Source organism: Salmo trutta, chromosome 31 (assembly GCF_901001165.1).
Source record: "Salmo trutta chromosome 31, fSalTru1.1, whole genome shotgun sequence".
Taxonomy (NCBI): Eukaryota; Metazoa; Chordata; class Actinopteri; order Salmoniformes; family Salmonidae; genus Salmo; species Salmo trutta.
The window spans coordinates 19,772,336-19,797,961 of record NC_042987.1 but is presented as its reverse complement, the minus strand read 5'-3'; the positions used below and the strand labels follow the sequence as shown (position 1 = coordinate 19,797,961).

Here is a 25,626-nt window from a genome sequence, read left to right as displayed (position 1 = left end):
TAAATCGATGGTTTACTATACCTGAGCGCTTACTACGCATGACACAAGCTATATGCCATTGGTCCCTGAACGTAAACAAAGACACGAATATGAAGCGGATATAGTGAAATAACTGGGACGCCAAATTAGTTAGCAAATTGTAATGTTTATTGTGCTAAATAAATGTGAAATCAAATTAATATTGTTACTTGTAGAATTCTATTTTTCATATAGACTTCTTTATTCATGATATGCCCTTTCTAAGTGTTGTCTTCTTGAGACGTGCAATTAATGATAATAGACTCACAGATGATGATTCCACCTGGGGACTGCTTATATGCGGGAAGGAAGAGAAGGAAGCCCATCCAAAAACAGTTGAGTACCGGATATAAATGAATTAGTCTCACATGAAATGCCTTTTGCATGTACAAATATAATATAATTGTTTCCAGTCTGGCTTTCATGGATATTCAACACTTATAAATTAATGGACAAACAAAAGCATTGTGGTGTTTTAAAGTACCCTACAATTAAAAACAGCACTATGTGGACATTCATTGTTACATTGTCTAACTTTTTAAGGGTATTTGGTTACACTTTGCAAACAATTTGCTAAAAAAAAATCCCTCACCATCTAATTCTAATGCAGAAAGTTAAAATAATTATTTTCCGTTTATTTGCAAATTGAATGTCGTTATAGATGTGCAATTACACAAACCACAAACATGTATTACACAGTTGAAAGTACTTTGTAACAATCTGTACCCACACTAATTACATTGTGCCCACCTATGTAAGTAGTAGTATGATGTACTGTAAATACTTCGTTTTAATATTATGTAGTTGTGCATTCAGTTGCACAACTGAATGCATTCAACCGAATTTAGTCATTATTGGGCTATTTACTAAGTTATTGTTTTCTGACCCCACAGACAACACCTGACTTTCTCAAAATACACGCTTAGACATAATAAAGGTTCCAATGACTTATGAGACAAAATGGGATTTAAATTTCAGTAACGCATGATTGCTTTTTTAATTAACCAGTCATCATTGGGACAATAAATAGTACTCTACTTTGGTATCAGTAAATTGATGTAAAAAAGCCTAGATTGTAACTTTTATCATAACATCAATCAATTACTTGACTCTCTATATCTGACAGAAAACAGACAGCGGCCACCCAGAAGACCAACCCGTCTAAGAGGCACCGTGACCGTTTGAATACAGAGCTGGACCGGCTGGCCAGTCTCCTACCCTTCACCCCGGACATCATCTCCAAACTGGACAAGCTCTCCGTGCTGCGCCTCAGTGTCAGCTACCTCCGGGTCAAGAGCTTCTTCCAAGGTACAGACAGCACAGCGTCCCCATGTGGTGCAGTTACACCCTATATAGTCTCTCGTGACAACAGTTACAACCTATCGTGACGGCGCACATGCGAGATTTGGCCATGGATTTTGGTATTTTACTAGGATCCCAATTAGCTATTGCAAAAGCAGCAGCTACTCTTCTTGGGGTCCACACAAAACATGAAGCATAATACAGAATTACATAATACAGAACATTAATAGACAAGAACAGCTCAAGGACAGAACTACATATATTTTTTTTAAAAGGCACACGTAGCCTACATAACAATACATACACACAAACTATCTAGGTCAAATAGGGGAGAGGCGTTGTGCCGTGAGGTGTTGCTGAATCTGTTTTTTGAAGCCAGGTTTGCTGTTCATTTGAACAATATGAGGTGGAACAGAGTTCCATGTAATAACGGCCCTATGTAATACAGTGCGCTTTCTTGAATTTGTTCTGGATTTGGGGACTGTGAAAAGACCCCTGGTGACATGTCTGGATGCCAAGATTACACCCTATTGCAGTATGAAAACTATTCCAAGTTATTTATTTGTGTAATGCAAGGATTGGTTTGTACACTTGAATTGCACCACTTGCGCTGTGCTGCCACACGTACTCAAATTTCTTTAACCCTAGTGCCACTTCCATGTCATGAAACTATAATTCTGTTTACATTACTAATGAGAGTGTTTAGATAAATAAAAAGGAAAACACCTCAGCTGAAAGAATGTTATTTATCATACATGGACCAAAGCAGAAGTGTGACATGCACCGTCAAGCTGGGTGTAACACATTCAGACTACTATGGTCACAAGATAAGTGCTTACGTTTCTGAAGTAGTACCAGAGTAGATTCAACATGTGTTCAGTTGTTTATCTTGTGGCCTTCTGCAGCAGGCATGTGGGGGATTCCACGCCAGGACGGCCCACATATATTTTGGGTGTTTCAGATTGTTCTGGCAATTCTCACATATACACTTCATTGGAAGGATGTTTGACATGCTTTCACATTTGTATCACAGACATGATTAGACCTCTTTTAGACCTATACATTCCTCCTGTAAGACCCTATGATCTGTGAACCGTTCATGATACAGACAACATATTGGTGTCTTATACACCTTATAGTGTGCTCTAAAATATGGAGTATGTCTAGATTCTGAAATAAAAATTCACATTAATTTATTAAACATTTAAAATATGTTATTTATATTTATATCTCAGAAGGGCCCTTTTTGATTTGACTTATTTTTACTCTTTAAGCACATCAAATTTCCAGAGTGGGCTCTCTGGTACTTTTCAAAATATAACCCATTGTATACATAGAAATTGATGTTACAGGCCATTAACCAATCACAGCCCTCCTTTAGGATTGTACATTCAGGAAATCTCCAGCAGAGGGAGTTCCCTTTGAATCCATTTTCCTATTCATTGTGTTGGTGGTGCTCATAAAATGTATCATAACTTTAAAATTAGCAGAGAGCCCAGTCAGGAAATGTGATGTACTTGTAGAGTATATTGTTTAAAACAATATGTCTAAAAATGAACAAAATCTATTAGGGTACTTTTGAGATATTAATATTAATATTTCTAATGTTGAATAAATTCTTGTGAAAATAAATATTTCAGAAACTAGACATACTCCATATTTTAGAGCACACTGTAAGGAGTATAATGACACCAACACATTGTCTGTATCATGTAAGGTTAACGGATCATAACGTCTTACAGGAGGCATGTATAGGTCTAAAAAGGGCCTAAAATTTCAGCATGATTTTCTCAAAAATGGTTTGTGATATAAATATAAAAAGCATATAAAACATCCTTCCTCCCAATCAAGTCTCTATGTGAGAATTGCCAGAACAATCCAAGATATCAAAAATATTTTCAGGCCTTCCTGGGGTGGAATGGCCCATATAAGACATCATTACACTCAGAAAAACGGCTCTAAAGGGTTCTTCAGCTGACCCCATAGGAGAACCCTTTTTGGTTCCAGGTAGAACTCTTTGGGGTTCCACGTAGAACCCTCCACCTGGGACCAAAAAGGCTTCTTCAAAAGCTTTCCTATGGGGACAGCCAAAGAACCCATTTAGGTTCTAGATAGTACCTTTTTTTGTAAGAGTGTAGCCTACCTATTAATATTCTCACCATGCACACTCCTACTTTTCTATGTATTTGACAAGGTTTATCACTTTGAGAAAATGAAAATGGAAAACATTACCAAACAGCCTTGATAGTTTACCCATTCATGCATGACCCTACGCCTGTGTGATGTCGCTGTGGTAGCCTTGCTCATTCAGCCAATATGTGATGGATATACATGCTTGGTAGCCTATATGAACTTTTGAAATATACTGTTTTATACATTGGTCAAATGTGTCTAGCTGTGGCCTTGTTTTTTTTCTGTGTAATTTCCAATCCCTTCAAAGTCTATAATGAAACATGTAAGGTCAAGGTAGTGTTGCTGCATGTGTTAACATTTGATTATCTGATTCTGGATTCAGATCAGGTTTTGACTGAATTGTCCACATGTGAAATAAGGTGTCAGTCATCACTTATTTATGCCTTTGCAATATACTGTAAATCTTCATAGCTTTGAAATACATCAAATACTAAGTTCATACTGGAAGTACCCAACCTGTTATGAATAGTGAAAAGGATAGATATGCAATCCAATGAAAGAAATGTGTAGCTATTCTCTATTTCTACATCTGCGTTACTTGCTGTTTGGGGTTTTAGGCTGGGTTTCTGTTTAGCACTTTGTGACATCGGCTGATGTAAAAAGGGCTTTATAAATACATTTGATTGATTGATTGACTAATATCAATATCTACAAACTTAAAGCAAGTGTATTGTCCAATTGAAACCTCCCATCTACAGTTACAGAAGAAGAAAATATTAAAGCATTTTCCCTCATTAGTGATGTAATGACCTCGTCTCTTTCTGTGGCAATGCTGGAGCTGGTGGGTGTCTTTGCTTGAATAGCCTCACGTCAATAATTGCATAGATTGGCCCTGCACAACAAAAGGCGCAAGTGACTGACCCCAAACCACTTCTGGTCTAGATGCCAAATATGTTGGTTCAACAAGAGCAAGCTGAGAACACAGCATGCAGCGGAAAGAAATCCTTTGTTTCCCCAACACTATTGTTGGACGGTTGTCGTTTACAATTACACTCAAATTTGATCACCCAGAACTCAACTCCCTGCGTTGATCACCCTGTCTGATTTTATGACCCTTGGTTTTATGACCCTTGGTTGACCCTCGTATGAAACTCTATGTATTCCAGTTTTAACAGATGGTTTATTTTTGATGGGTTTTCAGCAGCACCCTACAAACCTTGAAGTTTAGAGCAGATGTTATTTACAGCAACAGACTGAGTACTCCCATAGTTTACCACACTTATACCGGAGGTGTGCCAGGTATTTCTTGTTTTTCTGTCATCTCTTATTTTGTGTGCTATCTGCACAGTACTTTTGTGAATCATATTGATGAGATCATATCTCATCCAGGATACTGCATAATACAAGTGCTGTAACACCCTATAGCCTGAGGAATGGGTTTGCAGTGCAAGTTGTGCCATGTGCTGCTCTTCCGCTTTGCCGGCAGTTGTGGTTCCCCTTGCCAGGTTCCAGTCATCAGACCCACTTAGATATCACGCACCCTCGTATGGTCCTCCCAGCAGCTCACAATGAGATCACAGAGAGGTTAATAGGATTGGAGCATGCACTTCACTTCTGCGTGCCTCAGTTGGTAGAGCATGGTGCTTGCAACGCCAGGGTTGTGTGTTTGATCACCAAGGGGGACCAGTATGAAAATGTATATACTCTACTGTAAGTCGCTCTGGGTAATGGCATCTGCTAAATGACAAAAATGTAAAATTGCATTGACCTGAATTTAAAAAAGGGCAGGTGAAGTGATAGAGCTTAAGAGACCTAGTACACACTGCACAGCTCACTGTGGTTTCAGGTGAGTGTCCTTACGGGGAGGATCAGTGTCAATGGTCTTCCATTTCATGGTCCTGAATACTGTTTGATTCTAAGCAGAGTTCTGATATTGCCTGTTATACATTCAACACGAAAAGCTGCTCTTTGAAATGATCAGACAAGGAAAAGACAATAAAAGGGTAACAGTCTTGAAGATGTGGTGATTTCTCCGCAGTACATTCACACCAACCATAAAAGTCCATAGAAATGTCATTTTTCTTACAGGATACATCTCCAGTAAGGTGTCATGCTGCCTGTTACCAGCGTGTTACCTGGACATGAATGTATGAGCGTCTTGTCAGTGTTGACTAACTCGCCTGATTGACTTGTATGAGCCTACATGACAGTGTATTTCTGTGGAATACAGAGTAATGGGGAAAGGAAAATGGTAGATATTAGGAAGCTGTAATGTGCCCCAGCACATGAGGGAGTAATTGTGCACAAGTGAAAGTGGCAGTGAAGGAATAGTCAGATCAGAGAGGTAATGAATGCTCCACTTATTCCCTGAGTACATTGCGTGACTGCTCCCTGGCAAGGCCCGGACCGCCCTCAGGGCTCAGTGTAATGCACAAGAAAGGAAAGTATGTACAGTGAGGGAAAAAAGTATTTGATCCCCTGCTGATTTTGTAAGTTTGCCCACTGACAAAGAAATGATCAGTCTATAATTTTAATGGTAGGTTTATTTGAACAGTGAGAGACAGAATAATAACAAATAAATCCAGAAAAACGCATGTCAAAAATGTTATAAAATGATTTGCATTTTAATGAGGGAAAGAAGTATTTGACCCCTCTGCAAAACATGACTTAGTACTTGGTGGCAAAACCCCTTGTTGGCAATCACAGAGGTCAGACGTTTCTTGTAGTTGGCTACCAGGTTTGCACACATCTCAGGAGGGATTTTGTCCCACTCCTCTTTGCAGATCTTCTCCAAGTCATTAAGGTTTTGAGGCTGACGTTTGGCAACTTGAACATTCAGCTCCCTCCACAGATTTTCTATTGGATTAAGGTCTGGAGACTGGCTAGGCCACTCCAGGACCTTAATGTGCTTCTTCTTGAGCCACTCCTTTGTTGCCTTGGCCGTGTGTTTTGGGTCATTGTCATGCTGGAATACCCATCCATGACCCATTTTAAATGCCCTGGCTGAGGGAAGGAGGTTCTCACCCAAGATTTGACGGGACATGGTCCCGTCCATTGTCCCTTTGATGCGGTGAAGTTGTCCTGTCCCCTTAGCAGAAAAACACCCCCAAAGCATAATGTTTCCACCTCCATGTTTGACGGTGGGGATGGTGTTCTTGGGGTCATAGGCAGCATTCCTCCTCCTCCAAACACGGCGAGTTGAGTTGATGCCAAAGAGCTCCATTTTGGTCTCATCTGACCACAACACTTTCACCCAGTTATCCTCTGAATCATTCAGATGTTCATTGGCAAACTTCAGATGGGCATGTATATGTGCTTTCTTGAGCAGGGGGACCTTGCGGGCACTGCAGGATTTCAGTCCTTCACAGCGTAGTGTGTTACCAATTGTTTTCTTGGTGACTATGGTCCCAGCTGCCTTGAGATCATTGACAAGATCCTCCCGTGTAGTTCTGGGCTGATTCCTCACCGTTCTCATGATCATTGCAACTCCACGAGGTGAGATCTTGCATGGAGCCCCAGGCTGAGGGAGATTGACAGTTCTTTTGTGTTTCTTCCATTTGCGAATAATCGCACCAACTGCTTGGCGATGGTCTTGTAGCCCATTCCAGCCTTGTGTAGGTCTACAATCTTGTCCCTGACATCCTTGGAGAGCTCTTTGGTCTTGGCCATGGTGGAGAGTTTGGAATCTGATTGATTGATTGCTTCTGTGGACAGGTGTCTTTTATACAGATAATCTCAGCTCGTTACCTGTATAAAAGACACCTGGGAGCCAGAAATCTTTCTGATTGAGAGGGGGTCAAATACAAATGCAAATCAATTTATAACATTTTTGACATGCGTTTTTCAGGATTTTTTGTTGTTATTCTGTCTCTCACTGTTCAAATAAACCTACCATTAAAGTTATAGACTGATAATTTCTTTGTCAGTGGGCAAACGTACAAAATCAGCAGGGGATCAATGACTTTTTCCCTTCACTGTATCAAGTGCCACGATATTGGGTTTTATACATCAGTACTTATTGGTGGGGATCTAATGACCTCGCATGACACAATGAGGATGCTGGGTGTGAATGTGAACAATTAATTTCTAAAGTGAGTTTGTAATCTATCACTTATTGTAAACCCAAATTGAATTTGTTATAGAATTTGTTATAATCAAACGAAACAGCCATTATATACTGTGCCTAAAATGTTGAATCAGAATAGAAATTTTCCTTAGAACTACTGTATAGGTCCCCATGTCATTTTAGATCTGAATTTTAGGGAATTATATCCCAGATGTAGCCAAATTAAGTAATTCAAATTAAGCTAATCTGAGCTAATGTGTTTGAGGCGCTGCCAGTTGAGTGAATTGTACCATGTTAAAGCAAGCGAGGTAGACTGGATTATTGTCCATAACCTTAAAATGCTCTTCTGAAACTCACTGTATCAGTACAGTAGCGGGATAGTCTTCAAACGGAAATGCAGAAGAGGTTATAGGTTTAGCATAATGATATTGAGAGGTGAGTGAAAAGGGTTCTGAAATGTTATAGAATTGGTACAAAGGGAGCCAAAGGCCCCACCAAATTATGAAGTACCACTAAGAAAGCATTACTTTAATGTAAAACCTTTGTAAGTACTGTGTTGAATTGTGATGTTGCACACTCTGCAGTCTGGTCACAGTTCCATATTTCCAATTCCAGTTGTAGTGCTTATCATGTTGACCAGGGGGATTAAGAGGCTAGAATGGAATCAGTACACAGAAGAGGTCTTGGGTTCTCCCTTCTCCTGCATGTTTAACTAGGTGGTCTGAGTATCATGTAGAAATTGGCTATCAGAGGGCAGAGTGTTTGGCAGCTGCACAACCTTCTCTGGCAGATTTCCTTCAGCTTGCGTGCAGAACGGGGAAATTCCATTTCCCCCGTGTTTGTTGTCATCATGTTTGAATAGACTGTTTTCAATAAGGATAAGACATTTTTGTTACAATGAATCCAAGCAATTAGCTCCAGAATTGAATATGGCCCAGGATAATTTAGGTTTTGATGATATAATTTTAGATTTTTTTTCTCATAGAAATTGTCTTTGTTCTTTTCTCATCCTGATCTGTCGTCGTTACACTTCATCCAAAAATCTATTGTTCACTTCATTGTTATTTCCAGAAACAATGCCTCGATTGATCATGAAGAGTGTTTTTAGAAATAGCAAAAATGTTTGGCTTGTTCTGTTTCTACCAAATAGTTGTTATTATCAGCAACAATTCAAATCTTAGCAGATGTTATTCTGATATCATACGTATGCATGTTGTGATCCAACATGTATTTTACTTATGTTTTCTACTTTTCAGTGATATTCAGTTATCCGATATTGGTTGTGTTCAATCAGCCAAAGGCAACATTCCTGGAAAAAAAAAAATATTTGACCTTTATTTAACTAGGCAAGTCAGTTAAGAACAAATACTTATTTACAGTATAGATGATGGAAAACTATTTGTCTGCTCGCAATAGATCATAAAAAACATCTACTTAACAAGCATTTTCACAACATGTTATTTTATCCATTTTGGCACGATAACAAAGACAGCCACAAAACAACAAATGTATGTTAATTAATGGAAATATATTGATTTATTGATGGATTAATGGTGTTCGATTAATCAAACGCCCAAAGATAAGTGTTCAAAAGTGAATATGACGGGAGAAATTATGATGAATTATCATGTGTATATGCATAGTAATGTTTACATCTTTATTATTTTCATGACTGCTAATACTACGACAGACATGCATTGTACTGGACAATGGATAATACAGGTGTTTAAAGCACTTATGAAGAAGACCAAGGTGCAGCGGAGTTAGTGTTCATCTTGACATTAAATTCAAACAAAGAGAACACTATACAAAAAAACAGGAAAACTGACAGCCAAACAGTACTGACAGGAAACACACTGAACAGAAACAATTACCCACAAAACCCAAAGGAAAAACATGCTCCTTATGTGTGACTCCCAATCAACAACAACGAACTTCAGCTGTGCCTGATTGGGAGCCACACACTGCCCAAAACAAAGAAATACAAAAACCCTAGAAAAAGAACATAGAACGCCCACCCAATGTAACACCCTGGCCTAACCAAAATAAAGAACAAAAAAACCTTCTCTATGGCCAGGGCGTTACACTTACCCAAGAAGACTCACAGCTGTAATCACTTCCAAAGGTGTTTCTAACATGTATTGAACACTTCTCTAACGACAAATCCACCTGCTCTTCGGACTAGTCAATATACAAAACTATATCGACTCAAGAACCCCGACAAAGACTATTGTCACCAAACAATTTTTTTGTGTCAACTCGCACTCCAAGTTTTGTCTACAACACCACAGTCGTTGATCATCAATGCACTAGACAACATAGATCACGCAAGTCAAAAAGAAACCCTGGGGATGGGGGCGTTTAGACAGTAACAAATTTGTTTAATTCGTTAATTAAGCTTTTATTTTAGGTATATTATGCTACATTAATGTGTAAATAACAACAATGACATAATTTTATATTATATAGTTTCAACATGACTGTAAAAGTAAGTAGTCTTATTTAGATTTCATATTTGGCTCCTCAATTAACTTCATGATGTGTATTTAGGCTTCTCTCCTTGAGATTCCCAGTGATATACAGTGCCTTGCAAAAGTATTCATCCCCCTTGGCATTTTTCCTATTTTGTTGCATTACAACCTGTAATTTAAATGGATTTTCATTTGTATTTCATGTAATGGACATACACAAAATAGTCCAAATTGGTGAAGTGTAATGAAAAGAGTAGCTTGTTTCAAAATAAAAATAAATAAAATAAAAACGGAAAAGTGGTGCGTGCATATGTATTCACCCCCTTCGCTATGAAGCCCCTAAATAAGATCTGGTGCAACCAATTACCTTCAGAAGTCACATAATTAGTTAAATAAAGTCCACCTGTGTGCAATCTAAGTGTCAAATGATCTGTCACATGATCTCAGTATATATACACCTGTTCTGAAAGGCCCCAGAGTCTGCAACACCACTAAGCAAGGGGTACCACCAACCAAGTGGCACCATGTAGACCAAGGAGCTCTCCAAACAGGTCAGGGACAAAGTTGTGGAGAAGTACATAAGTACATGGGTTATAAAAAAAATATCAGAAACTGAACATCCCACGGAGCAGCATTAAATCCATTATTAAAAAATGGAAAGAATATGGCACCACAATAAACCTGCCAAGAGAGGGCCACCCACCAAAACTCACAGACCAGGCGAGGAAGGTATTAATCATAGAGGCAACAAAGAGACCAAAGATAGCCCTGAAGGAGCTGCAAAGCTCCACAGCGGAGATTGGAATATCTGTCCATAGGACTACTTTAAGCCGTACCCTCCACAGAGCTGCGCTTTACGGAAGAGTGGCCAGAAGAAAGACATTGCTTAAAGAAAGAAATAAGCAAACACGTTTGGTGTTCACCAAAAGGCATGTGGGAGACTCCCCAAACATATGGATTAAGGTACTCTGGTCAGATGAGACAAAAATGTAGCTTTTTGGCCATCAAGGAAACGCTATGTCTGGCGCAAACTCAACACCTCTCATCAGAATTGAAGGAATGATGAATGGCGTTAAATACAGGGAAATTCTTGAGGGAAACCTGTTTCAGTCTTCCAGAGATTTGAGCCTGGGGTGGAGGTTCACCTTCCAGCAGGACAATGACCCTAAGCATACTGCTAAAGCAACACTCAAGTGGTGTAAGGGGAAACATTTAAATGTCTTGGAATGGCCTAGTCAAATCCCAGATGTCAATCCAATTGAGAATCTGTGGTATGACTTAAAGATTGCTGTACACCAGCGGAACCCATCCAACTTGAAGGAGCTGGAGCAGTTTTTCCATGGGCAAAATTCCCAGTGGCTAGATGTGCCAAGCTACTAGATACATACCCCAAGAGACTTGCAGCTGTAATTGCTGCAAAAAGTGGCTCTACAAAGTATTGACTTTGGGGGGATGAATAGTTATGCACGCTCAAGTTTTCCATTTTTTTTGTCTTATTTCCTGTTTGTTTCACAATAAAAAATATTTTGCATCTTCAAAGTGGTAGGCATGTTGTGTAAATGAAATGATACAAACCCCCCAAAAAATCAATTTTAATTCCAGGTTGTAAGGCAACAAAATAGGAAAAATGCCAAGTGGGGTGAATACTTTCGCAAGCCACTGTATACTATCCTCTGCACCTTACACTCACTGACCCCCCTTTCATTTGTCACTCTGTGTGCTGAACACTCACATTCCTGAAGTAGCTACTCACCGTCATTTCATTAAGCAAGGATGAAATCAGTCACAGAAATTAAAACCTCCTCCCTGTTTCTCATTCAGTTGGCCCCTGACCCCCCCCGCCCCCTCACCAGTAATTGATACCGAAGTATCACAAAAAAAAATTGAAGGATGAGAAGGTGAAAACAGGAAAATCACAGTCACAGTAACAGTATGATGTCCTCCTCTTGATACGGGTACAGTGACTATAGAAAGTCTACACCCTCTTGAACTTTTTTCACATTTTGTTGCGTTACAAATTGGGATTGTAATAGATTTAATCGTAATTTTGTCATTGATCTACACAAAATACTCCTTAATGGAGTATATACAAATCTACACTGGAGTTGCTTACCAAGAAGACAGAGAATGTTCCTGAGTGGCCAAGTTACAGTTTTGACTTCAATCTGCTTGAACACCTATGGCGAGACTTGAAAATTGCTGTCTAGCCATGAACCCCAACACACCTAGACAGAGCTTGAATCATTTTGAAAATAATAATGGGCAGTACAGGTGTTTAAAGCCCTTATGAGATTTACCCAAGAAGACTCGCAGCTGTAATGACTTCCAAAGGTGTTTCTAACATGTATTGAACACTTCTCTAATCAAGGTATATTAGTGTTTTATTTTCCTTGAATAAAAAAAGCTATTATATTTTGACCGAAATCTTCATCTTTGACATTAGAGTATTTTGTGTAGGTTGTTGAAAAAAATGACAATTAAATCCATTTGAATCCCACTTTGTAACATAATGAAATGTGAAGAAATCCAAGGGGGGGGTGTAGACTTTCTGTAGGTACTGTACACTAACTACTTGTGATTGAGTAATGTGTTTTAGCCTCTTAGGAAATCAGCACAATGTCTCTTTAAGAGGCTCTTCGTGTTGTAGGCATGTAGTAAAGCTCACCAGGCGAGCAGTTGCGTGACTGCAGCAGACTGGGTTCTGACCTCAGAAATGGTTATGAAAACGATCTGTTGATCAGTGCAGCGTGTAGGAGACCAGCCCTGCAGAAATGAGTGGGGAGCCACCTCTTGCGCTTCAGAGTTGGGCCTTATTGCTTTTACAGCACTAGACACGCACCAAGACATACAGTGTATTCGGAAAGTATTCAGACCCGTTGACTTTTTCCAAATGTTGTTACGTTACAGCCTAATTCTAAAATTGATTAAATAAAACATTGTCCTCATCAATCTACACACAATAACCCAAAATGACAAAGTGAAAACAGAAATACCTTATTTACATAAGTATTCAGACCCTTTGCTATGAGAATAGAAATTGAGCTAAGGTGCATCCTGTTTCCATTGATCATCCTTGAGATGTTTCTACAACTTGATTGGAGTCCACTTGTGGTAAATTCAATTGATTGAACATGATTTGGAAAGGCACACACCTGTCTATGTAAGGTCCCACAGATTTCAGTGCAGGTCAAAGCTTTTTTTTGTGGAAAAAGTCAAGGGGTCTGAATACTTTCCGAATGCACTGTATATACAGATGTTAAGATTGATTTACATATACCCAGTCTAGAGGTGGTATGGCGCAGGAAGCTCCATTGACTTCCCTGAGAGTTATTAGGCTGTTCCTTCCCTTAGAGCTTAGATAGGATTTCTGTGCCATTTATAGCATAGTTTAGAAGGTTGATAGATTTATTTGGCGTTCATTGCTTGAGGGCCATCTCTGTTGTCTTGTCCTTGATGTCATTATTTACATATTCCCCCTCCATAGCCACCCAAGCCTTGTCACAGCCACTTTGTGTAGTACTACTGTATACATGCTCCAAGCCAATTAGCCCCATGCATTAAAGGCTCCGGGCTGATTACATTAAACATGACACTGCTTATCCTTGGCAGCTGGCCTCGTATTCCTCTTGTCTCATTCACTTCTTTATCTACCTTATTACTCTACTTGCAGAAGTGTTTTAGAGATAGTTATATTTTCAGATCCTGGCTGCGTTGCTGTTTTCAGTTTTAACCTAGTTTTATACTTAAAATTGGATTTGACAATAGCTAATGGGGAAGTATGCATGATTAAGTCATGCGATCAGTTGATTTCTACTACCAGAGATTGTAAAGGTCAGTGGGTTTAGGTTGGATTTGATTAATGCAAGGAGAGACAAATACTTATTGAAAAGCCAACACATTCTCCTTGACCCCGGTTTGCATGCTCAGTTTTATTTTGCATGGAGACAGCCATTAGCCTGACTGAAGCGACCCATGTGACTCAGTGCAGGGAGAGCTGTGACCATACTGGTCTGGAAAGTAGGCCGTTTGTTAATACAATATTTGATTGGTTCTCTCAAATGTTTTTTACCCCTCTGGGATTGAGACCTCTCGTTGCTCGAATTTGAAAATACAACCATTATGGAAGGGGGCGGCGCTCAAGTGTTGTGTGGCTGTGCTTGTGGGTGTGGCTGTGCTCAGTACCCTCCAAGCTCATCATTATTAAACTTGAGGCCCTGGGTCTGAATCCCGCCACTTGCAACTGGTTCCTGGACTTCTTGACGGGCTGCCCCCTAGGTGGTGAAAGTAGTAAAAAACACCTCCACTTCGCTGATACTCAACACTGGGGCCACACAAGGATGCGTGCTCAGCCCCCTCCTGTACGCCTTGTTCACCCATGGATATCATAAGGTGAATGCACCAATTTGTAAGTCGCTCTGGATAAGAGCGTCTGCTAAATGACTTAAATGTAAATGTAATGACTGCGTGGCCATGCACGCCTCCAACTCAATCATCAAGTTTGCAGATGACACAACAGTAGTAGGCCTGATTACCAACAATGACGAGACAGCCTACAGGGAGGAGATGAGGGCCCTGGAAGTGTGGTGCCAGGAAAATAACCTCTCACTCAACATCAACAGAACAAAGTTGATCGTGGACTTCAGGAAACAGCAGAGGGAGCACCCCCCTATCCACATCGATGGGACCCCAGTGGAGAAGGTGGAAAGCTTCAAGTTTCTCTGCGTACATATCACTGACAAACTGAAATTATCCACCCACACAGACAGTGTGGTGAAGGAGGCACAACAGCGCCTCTTAAACCTCAGGAGGCTGAAGAAATTTGGCTTGGCACCTTAAACCCTTATAAACTTTTACAGATGCACAATTGAGAGCATCCTTTCGGGCTGTATCACCGCCTGGTATGGCAACTGCACCGCCCACAACCACAGGGCTCTCCAGAAGGTGGTGCGGTCTGCCCAATGCATCACCAGGGGCACACTACCTGCCCTCCAGGACACCTACAGTACACAATGTCACAGGAAGGCCAAAAAGCTCATCAAGGACAACAACAACCCGAGCCACTGCCTGTTCACCCCGCTATCATCCAGAATGCGAGGTCAGTACAGGTGCATCAAAGCTGGGACTAAGAGACTGAAAAACAGCTTCTCCAGGCCATCAAACTGTTAAATTCTGTTAAATAGCCATCACTAGCACATTAGAGGCTGCTGCCCTATGTAGATAGACTTGGAATCACTGGCCACTTTAATAATGGAACATTAGTCACTTTAAGAAAGTTGACATATTTTGCATTACTCATCTCATGTGCATATACTGTATTCTATCCTATTCTACTGTATCTTAGTCTATGTCACTCTGACATTGCTCACCCAATATTTATATATTCTTCATTCCATTCCTTTACTTTAGATTTGTGTGTATTGTTGTGAAATTGTTAGATATTACTGTTAGATATTACTGCACTGTTAGAGCTAGAAACACAAGCATTTCGCTGCACCCGCAATAACATCTGCTAAACAAGTGTATGTGACAAATCCAATTTGATTTGATTTGAGTGAGACACAGAAAAGAGCCAACCAGTAAAAGCACAGCCCCCTTCATTATCGATGCATTGTTCCGACAACATCGAAGAGCAATTCCAGACTCTGAAGTCAGAAGGACTTCAGGAGATAGGTGTTAGCCAGACTAGGTAGCCATATGTTTGAACATTACATAAACCAAGATTGGTCATAAGGTTATTTTCAGCTCTTCTTTAGGACTGCCATGATATCACTTAGCTTTTATGCAATTGGTCTCTCTCAAACATGAAACCTATAACAATGCCTTTATAAATAGTTAAAGATGCAGTTTGGGATCTTAAATACAACAAATTCGTAACATATTGTACAAATTGGATTTGTAACATAACATATAGATTGCTCAAAAAAAGGACATAACATGTCATACGAAATGGATGATGTAGTGCACAATTGGATGACGTAGCACACAAAAAACGGGGACCCCTTTTGGCTCGAGAGCATCACTTTCAAAATGACTCGCAAAAATGATACAAAAGTTCTGGAACGTCACTTTTATTAGTTTTTTGTATCATTTTTTGATATTTTACGATCTTGTCTAATCGCTGCAACTCCCCAACGGGCTCGGGAGCTTAACCCGGAAGCCAGCTGCACCAATCGGAGGAAGGAAACACTGTTCAACTGGTGACCGGGGTTAGCCTTCAGGCACCCAGCCCGCCACAAGGAGTCGCTAGGGCGCGATGAGCCAAGTAAAGCCCCCCCGGCCAAACCCTCCCCTAACCCAGACGACGCTGGGCCAATTGTGAGCCGTCCTATGGGACTCCCGCCCACGGTCGGTAGTGGCACAGCCGGGAATGACCCGGGTCTGTAGTAACGCCTCTAGCACTGCGATACGATGCCTTAGACCGCTGTGCCATTCGGGAGGCCTTGAGCGTCACTTTAATGCAGGGGTGTCAAACCCATTCCACCCGGCCTTCCGAGTGTCTGTGGGTTTAATGGAACAACACAGAGGGAAATTAAAGTGCAGCTGATCCGGAATTCTAAAGGACTGATTCTGAAAGTGGAATGGAATTAAGGGTAGATCATTTGGGTAATTCTGCATTTGGATAGTTGATATTTTGGCTATTGCTCAAAATCTGATTGCATAAGCAAATTAGATCACTAATCCTTCCAAAACCCACAAAGGAATATTTTTGTTAGCAGCAGTATTTTGGGACAGGTTTCAGTTGCTCTCCTTGATTCAATGTCAATGGAATAAAATGATTGCCTTGGAACCACATTAACCAAGTTTCCATCCAACCTTTTTATGGAATTAAAGTACATGTCGGATAATGACAGGACTGACGGAAACATAAAATTTGTCGGTAATCTTTCCAAATGTAGACAAAACAAAATACGCTAGGCAAGGTTGCGTCTTTTTGTGTCAGTAACATTTATTATGCAATAAATGTCAGTGGAAATGCTTTTATGCGCAATATTGATAGAAAACAATCATATTGAAGTACACTTGGAGTCACACGATGATATGTTTTGATGTCCTCCCTCTATGACTTGAGAAACCATAGCCTACAGTTTATTAGGCTACAGATTAAATAAATGATGATGAACTTCACAGGGTGGTGAATGTGCAAGGTGATGAGTTTGATGCTCTTTTCCAATAAATATTGAGTGTCCTATTCTGGTGAGATGATCGCCAAATCTCGCTCTTTTGTCCATAGTAATCTCATCATGTAGGTCACAGGGTTTCTGCAATATTTAGAGGTAATGAGCCATTATGATGGTCAGTGTCAGTCCAATCACCATAGTTCCTGACGGGAGTGATTGACAGTTGCCATGGAGAGAAGAGGGCATTCCATCATGGCCAGCAGATCCCTGCGATGGCGAGAGATATTTTCCATGTCAGAGAGGTCCCATCCCTCATGCCCAGGGGGACGGTGTTACAAGGAGAGATATCCTGCAGGACTCTGGCCTTGACCCTCCCTGTCCCTGGGTCTCTGCATACAGTACTGAGGCATGACCTGCTGAGCCTTTTCAATAGACCAGGAAGAGAGATGGTCCTCTAGAGCCAGTCAGTGACCTTCTTATAAACATTTTCAAATTGCCAATGATAATGATGATATGGACCAAATCACTGTAGACAGGCAGATACAGACAGTGTACATTTGAGATTGGGTTTGTAATTCTCATGTTTTTGATATTATGAAGAAAGAACATGAACCAGAATATTTGGCAGTGTTGTCATTCCATTCCCTAAGGCACTATTTCCATGGCATAAGTACACATCTGGTTGTAAATGTAATGGTGTCTGTCTGGGTTTGATTAGCATCCATTCACCCATCAACAACAGCAAAACTGCATTATTTAGCAGATGCTCTTATCCAGAGCGATTTACAGGAGCAATTAGGGTTATGTGCCTTGCTCAAGAGCACATAGGCATATTTCTCAAACCAGCAACCTTTTTGATTACTGGCCCAACGCTCTAACCGCTAGGTTACCTGGCACCCCTAGGCTACCAAATGATAGAGTTAGTGTAGATTTCATACTGCAGGTCTATCTATCATGTCAGACTGTTAGGTATTGCATCGGCCCAGACAGGAATGTGTATTTGGACAAACTGTCACGTCCTGACCAGTAAAAGGGGTTATTTGTTATTGTAGTTTGGTCAGGGCTTGGCAGGGGGTGTTTGTTTTGTGTGTTTTGGGGTTTTGATGTATGTTCTATATTTTCTATTTTTATGTTCATTCAATGTTCCCTATCTATGTGTTGTATTTCTTTGTTTTGGCCTGGTATGGCTCTCAATCAGGGACAGCTGTACATCGTTGTCACTGATTGGGAGCCATACTTAGGTAGCCCTTTTTCCACCTGTCTTTTGTGGGAAGTTGATTTTGCATTGCTGTTAGTAGCCTGCGAAGCTGTTCATTCGTTGTGTTGTTTATTGTTTTTGCTGGTTCACCGTTTATATTAAAATATGATGAACCCAACCCACGCTGCGCCTTGGTCTCACTCTAACGACGGACGTTACACAGACCTTATTCTGTGGGAAAAAATACTCTCTAAAATCACATATATTGTTGAAATAAACAATTAACTATGCAAATGTGGCTCTTCAGTTCAGGAATATTACTTGAAGTGGCCCTCTATGTATTTTTATAATAACCTGTAGGAATTTCATTGACAGTCCCTAAACTGAACTCACTTTTACAACAATTTTACAACAATGGCTGTATAACTGTAAACATGTTGTCTTTGACTCTTTATCTAAAGAGATGAGGTAGTTGGAAATGCAGCATTCCCCTATAGGAATGAAGCTTAGTTTATGGGGCTTTTATATGTTTTCATTTGTTACATGCCAACACACGAAGAAGCAGACATCTGCTTTCCTTATAGACCACAGCTTTAAGGATTCTCCCCTCCATGTTTTTCTAGTCAAGCGCTGAAGGCTGAACTGGATCCAGTCGGTGGATTTTGTTTGTAAATTATGGTATGTACAGTGTATATGTGTGTGTGTATATGAGCCATTGTCAGATGTGAAATTCTGTCCATTTGGGCTTGAAACACAGCACATGCATTAAGTATGGAAGCTGTGTGAGTGTGTGAGGGTGACAGATTAAAATGTCTGAACACTATTGTCACACAGTAGGCTTTTAACCTGAAGTGTTCAGGCCTCATTGACCCTGTCAGGGCCTGATGTGGAGTGGTGCTGCACACCACAGTGCAGTGTTGGGATGCTAATGAGAGCGAGCACGCTCAGAGCCAGGCGGGAGGTGAGTGGGAGCCAGAGCCACCTGCACACCCCGCACGCAACGGAGAAGGATTTACTCTTATATCACTAGGTAGCTTTGAAGTATCCTGGGGTGTTCACTCTGGTCAGCAATGACTAAGTCGAAGCTAGTGGGGAGGGGTCTCATCTAGGCTGCCTCTGCTACAGCAAACCACACAGAACAGAGAATCTTACAACAGCTTCAATGTTAACATATAAAGAACGCTATTGTTTTTCAGACATACTGTAGTCAACGTGTCACCAAGGCCTGGCACAGAAACTGTGGGATCCAAGCTGGTTTTGGACATCTTTTAAATGGGTTGTTTGTATTCTCACGTTTTTAGTTTGACCTTAACAGTCTCACCATGTTAACGTTCAATTGAATTAAATCTGGTCCACTAATAACAATTCCTCAATTTTTATGGTCTGTGTACAATTTCCTTTGTCCTCTTTTGTTTTTGGTGAGAGTCTGGCAGTGTAGCAGTGACCGCCCCAAGTCAAGAGTCACCATAGGGGCATCATTTTGGCAACTAAGAGCAGAACATCTGGTCATAGATACTGTACCTCTTAAGACTGTGTTCAGACTGGCGATTCCTAACACAAGTGCCTCATAAGTTTTCCTCCTATGTCCTCCTAGGCAGCATCACATCAACATTAATGTAAGCTGTACTACACATCTTGTTTATACACAAGGGAAGGTCCTCGGGACAAGTTAAACACAGCTTTGTCAAATAAATGACAGAGTTAACCATATAAACCAAGGTTTATTAAAGATAAGAGGCAATAAATATAATTCATACAGGGGACCACAGTTGAACAAATCAAATCAAATTGTATTTGTCACATGCGCCGAATACCGTGAAATGCTTACTTGCAAGCCCTTAACCAACAATGCAGGTCAAGAAATAGAGTTAATAAAATATATACTAAATAAACTAAAGTAAAAAAAATCTAATCAATCAATAGGTAACACAGGAAATGTTCATAACAATAACGAAGATATATATAGGGGGTACCGGTACCGAGCCAATGTGTGGGGGTACAGGTTAATTGAGGTAATTTGTAAAGTGACTATGCATAGATAATAAACAGCGAGTAGCAGCAGTGCAAAAACAAATGTGGGACGGAGTTCAATGTAAATAGTCCAGGTGGCAATTTGATTAGTTTAGTTGTTCAGCCTTTTGGTCCTAGACTTGGTGCTCCGGTACCACTTGCCGTTCGGTAGCAGAGAGAACAGTCTACGACTTGGGTGACTGGTGTCATTGAATTTTTTTGGGGCCTTCCTCTGACACCGCCGAGTATATGGGTCCTGGATGGCAGGATGCTTGGCCCCAGGGATGTACTGGGCCATATGCACTACCCTCTGTAGCGCCTTTTGGTCAGATGCCGAGCAGTTGCCATACGAGGCGGTAATGCAACCAGTCAGGATCCTCTCGATGGTGCAGCTGTAGAACTTTTTGAGGATCAGGGGCCCATGCCAAATCTTTTCAGTCTCCTGAGCAGGAAATGGTGTTGTCGTGCCCTCTTCACAACTGTCTTGGTGTGTTTGGACCATGATAGTTTGTTGGTGATGTGGACACCAAGGAACTTGAAACTCTCGCTCCTCTTCAGTTCTGTCAATGTTAATGGGGGCTGTACGGCCCTCCTTTTCCTATAGTCCATGATCAGCTCCTTTGACATGCTCACATTGAGAGGTTGTTTTCCTGGCACCACACTGCCAGGTCTCTGACCTCCTCCCCATAGGCTGTCTCATCGTTGACGGTGATCTGGCCTACCACTGTTGTGTTGTCAGCAAACGTAATGATGGTGTTCGAGTTGTGCTTGGCCATGCAGTCGTGGGTGAACAGGGAGCACAGGAGGGGACTAAGCACGCACCCCTGAGGGGCCCCAGTGTTGAGGTGTGGTGGATGGTGGATGTGTTGTTACCTACCCTTACCACCTGTGTGCGGCCGTCAGGAAGTACAGGATCCAGTTGCAGAGGGAGGTGTTTAGTCCCAGGGTCCTTAGCTTAGTGATGAGCTTTGAGGGCACTATAGTGTTGAAGGCAGAGCTGTAGTCAAGGAATAGCATTCTCACATAGGTGTTCCTTTAGTCCAGGTGTGAAAGGGCAGTGTGGAGTGCAGTAGAGATTGGAGTGGGTCTAGGGTTTCTGGCATGATGGTGTTGATATGAGCCATGACCAGCCTTTCAAAGTACTTCATGGCTACTGATGTGAGTGCTACGGGGTGGTAATTATTTAGGCAGGTTACCTTCGCTATCTTGGGCACAGGGACTATGGTGGTGTTTGAAACATGTAGGTATTAAAGACTCGGCCAGGGAGAGGTTGAAAATGTCAGTGAAGACATTTGCCAGTTGGTCCATGCATGCTTTGAGTGCACGTCCTGGTAATCCATCTGGCCCACGGCTTTGTGAATGTTGACCTGTTTAAAGGTCTTGCTCACATCGGCTATGGAGAGCCTGATCACACAGTCATCCAGAACAGCTGGTGCTCTCATGGATGCTTCAGTGTTGCTTGCCTCAAAGCGAGCATAAAAGACATTTAGCTCGTCTGGTAGGCTCGTGTCACTGGGCAGCTCGCGGCTGGGTTTCCCTTTGTAGTCCATAATAATTTTCAAGCCCTGACACATCTGATGAGTGTCAGAGCCAGGGGTAGTAGGATTCAATCTTAGTTCTGTATTTACGATTTGCCTGTTTGATGGTTTGTCTGAGGGCATAGCGGGATTTCTTATAAGCGTCCAGATTAGTGGCCCGCTTCTTGAAAGCATAAGCTCTAGCCTTTAGCTCGGTGCGGATGTTGCCTGTAATCCATGGATTCTGGTTGGGAAATGTACGTACAGTCACTGTGGGGACGACGTCGTCAATGTACTTATTGATGAAGCCGGTGACTGAGGCGGTATACCCCTCAATGCCATTGGATGAATCCCAGAACATATTACAGTCTGTGCTAGCAAAACAGTCCTGTAGCATAGCATCCGCGTCATCTGACTACTTCTGTATTGAGCAAGTCATTGGTACTTCCTGCTGTAGTTTTTGCTTGTAAGCAGGAATCAGGAGGATAGAATTATGGTCAGATTTGCCAAATGGAGGGCGAGCTTTGTATGCGTTTCTGTGTGTGGAGTAAAGGTGGACTAGAGTTTTTTTTCTCCTCTGGTTACACATGTGACATGCTGGTAGAAATGAGTTAAAACGCATTTAAGTTTGCCTGCATTATAGTCCCCGGGCACTAGGAGCGCCGCTTCTTGTTTGCATAAGGCCTTATACAGCTCGTTGAGTGCGGTATTAGTGCCAGCATCGGTTTGTGGTGATAAATAGACGGCTACGACTGATATAGATGTGAACTCTCTTGGTAGATAGTGTGGTCTACAGCTTATCATGAGGTATTCTACCTCAGTCGAGCAATACCTCGAGACTTCTTTAATATTAGACATCGTGCACCACCAGTTATTGACAAATAGACATACACCCCCACCCCTCATCTTACCAGACGTAGCTGCTCTGTCCTGCCGAAAAACAGAAATCAGCCAGCTCTATATTATCCGTGTCGTCGTTCAGCCAAGTCTCGGTGAAACATAAGATATTACAGTTTTTAATGTCCTGTTGGTAGGATAGTCTTAATCGTAGATTGTCCATTTTTTTTCCAATGATTGCACGTTGGCCAATAATACGGAGGGTAGTGGTGGATTACTCACTTGCCGACGAATTCTCACAAGGCACCCAGACCTTCGCACCCTGTATTTCCGTCTTTTCTTCACGCAAATGACGGGGATTTGGGCCTTGTCTTGACAAAGCAGTATATCCTTCGCATCGGACTCATTAAATAAAAAATCTTAGTCCAGTTCAAGGTGAGTAATCGCTGTTCTGATGTCCAGAAGCTCTTTTCGGTCATAAGAGACGGTAGCAGCAACGGTTGCATCAACATTATGTACAAAATGAGTTAACAAAAATTCTAAAAAACTAACAAAATAGCGCAGTTGGTTAGGAGCCTGTTATACGGCAACCATCCCCCTCCGGCGCCTCTGCTGTCTAACTAAACAGTTCCCTCCTAAGAACAGCTAGCCGGGGAGGTCTATAGGGAAGTGGTAACAAAATAAACATGTAGACAAACAAACATTTAACATTTAAGATTTTTTTTTTACTAGACCGATAAAGCAACCCAATTTTTGTGCCTGAAATACCAGATCCTTTGCTTGGGCGGAATAGACAAAATAGACACAGTAAATGACACAGTAAGGGCAGCCAAAGGATTCTCCGGATCACATACAAACAATTATAACCCTGGCTCATTTACAAAAGATCAATATCAAAACTTGCATACTTTATTAAATACTCAACATTTTCAAATAGACTCGGTTCACATTACAATGTTAAAAGCGCATACCTTTTAAAGTTGGTAGGCCATACCCGTTAGTAGGCCATACCCTTCCTAAGTGCACACAACCAAAATACAGCGTCAAAGCCGCCTCTCCCAAAACAGTGTTGAACACATCATAAAAGGTTGACAGACTTTCACAAACACAGCCAACGGCATGAAGAGGAAATATGTACTGTTCCCTGTTCTCCAGGGCGGAAGCAATGCTGCTATCTGAAAGTTCAGTTTCAGGTATTTATTTAAATTGATCACCTCGTCTCGTACCAGTCACTAGATGCCACTAGCTACATTAACATGAATGCTATTGCCAGCTACAGTGGTTTGACTTAAATGCCACGCTATTCTAAAGTCCTAAGTAGTAGATGTTTGTCAGTGCGTACTCCCCACAGCCTGGGAGTGAATGACAGAACAGAAGGAAGGACTGGTGATGTGACTGGTGGTAGACAGCTAATGGCTCCATCTCCAGTCGGTCATTCCTTTCCCTCCACAGCGCCACATCCCTCCTTCCCTCTCTCTCCCCCTCCCCCGCTAGAAGATGTATGCCCTTGCGTGATTGCTGGCTGGATGGGATTTCCCCTGTTTTGTGACATCAGAGGTGAGATATAGTGGTGGTGGATCCATCCAGCAGCAACCACACCCCCCACGGACCATTGTCCCGGTTCTTCCATGGCCTGCATACACACCAGACATGTCACCGATTGAGCATGTTAGGGATGCTCTGGATCGACATGTACGACAGCGTGTTCCAGTTCTGCCAATATTCAGCAACTTCGCACAGCCATTGAGTGGGACAACATTCTACAGGCCACAATCAGCAGCCTGATCAACTCTATGTGAAGGAGATGTGTCACGCTACATGAGGCAGATGGTTGTCACACCAGATACTGACTGGTTTCCTGATCCACACCCCTACCTTTTTTCAAGGTATCTGTGACCAACATGTGCATATCTGTATTCCCAGTCATGTGAAATCCATAGACTATGGCATCATTTATTTCAATTGACTGATTGCCATATATAAACTGTAACTCAGTAAAATCTTAATTGTTTTTGCATATTGCATTTATATTTTTGTTCGGTGTAGTAAGGGAGGTGGCAACAGTCACAAGCGGGACTCATTCAGTTTATTTGAGGGCAAGTCAATTAAAGTAAGCTTTTTTACATTTCACTGGATCCGCTGTGACTGAGGCATACCAGTATAATTGACTGTAACAAAGGCACTTCTCCCTATTGTGTTCTTATGGTCAAACTGTCAACCAGTTTGTCTGAATGTGGAAATGTCCAACCACTTGGAATCGAACTGGACATACTCTTACATTTTTTTATCTTGTTTTCACTGGTTCTCCCAGTTGAGGCTCAGATGCTTTGTACTGTACGTGTTATAATTATCTTAGGTAGGGCAAAGATGTACGTTCCCTTCATAATAGCCCTTACAGCAGTTGTGACGTCTTCGTTGTATGTGTGAGCCTCAACATACAGTACATTGTGAGTGGGAGTGATATTGGATGTGCTTTCTATTAAATATACCAAGTTGTCAGTAGTAATCCCCAGAAAAGGATTTGCTGGCTGTTTCTGACCAGTAGGGAATGGCTGGAAGTGCGTGACCACAAGAGGAGTTGTTGGCACGATTTTCAAAAGCTTGATTGCTTTTACTACTGTTGTAGTTTTTTTTCATACCACCCCCGGAGGTCTTTTACTACAGCTATGCATTCATTGTGTGTGCCTGCCACCGTGCGTGTGTGTGTGCTCATGTCTGTGTGTGCTTGCGTGTGTGTTTGTGGGTCTCTCCATGAACTCGCTCCTAAAAGTGGAAATAATAAAATTGATGGAGTGCATTTCCATGTTATCCATGCTGTTACCAATGCAGTTGTCATGGCATTCAGTAAAGACGGTTGATGCAATAAAGTATATCAACGTAAGGACATCATTTTTGTACAATTGTATTGGGAATAGTGCCATGGATATCACACAGTCATAGTTATTACCTTGACAAT

General features: G+C 41.4%; 1 protein-coding gene across 1 annotated transcript in view; it reads left to right on the top strand.

Annotated features, from left to right (window-relative positions):
* Positions 1-25,626, top strand: part of LOC115169708 (aryl hydrocarbon receptor repressor-like) — a 33,577-nt gene that overhangs the window by 261 nt on the left and 7,690 nt on the right. The window contains exons 2-3 of the mRNA XM_029725605.1: positions 289-353; positions 1,145-1,326. Of these exons, the coding sequence (XP_029581465.1) occupies positions 289-353; positions 1,145-1,326 (247 nt within the window). The remainder of the gene's footprint in view (positions 1-288; positions 354-1,144; positions 1,327-25,626) is intronic.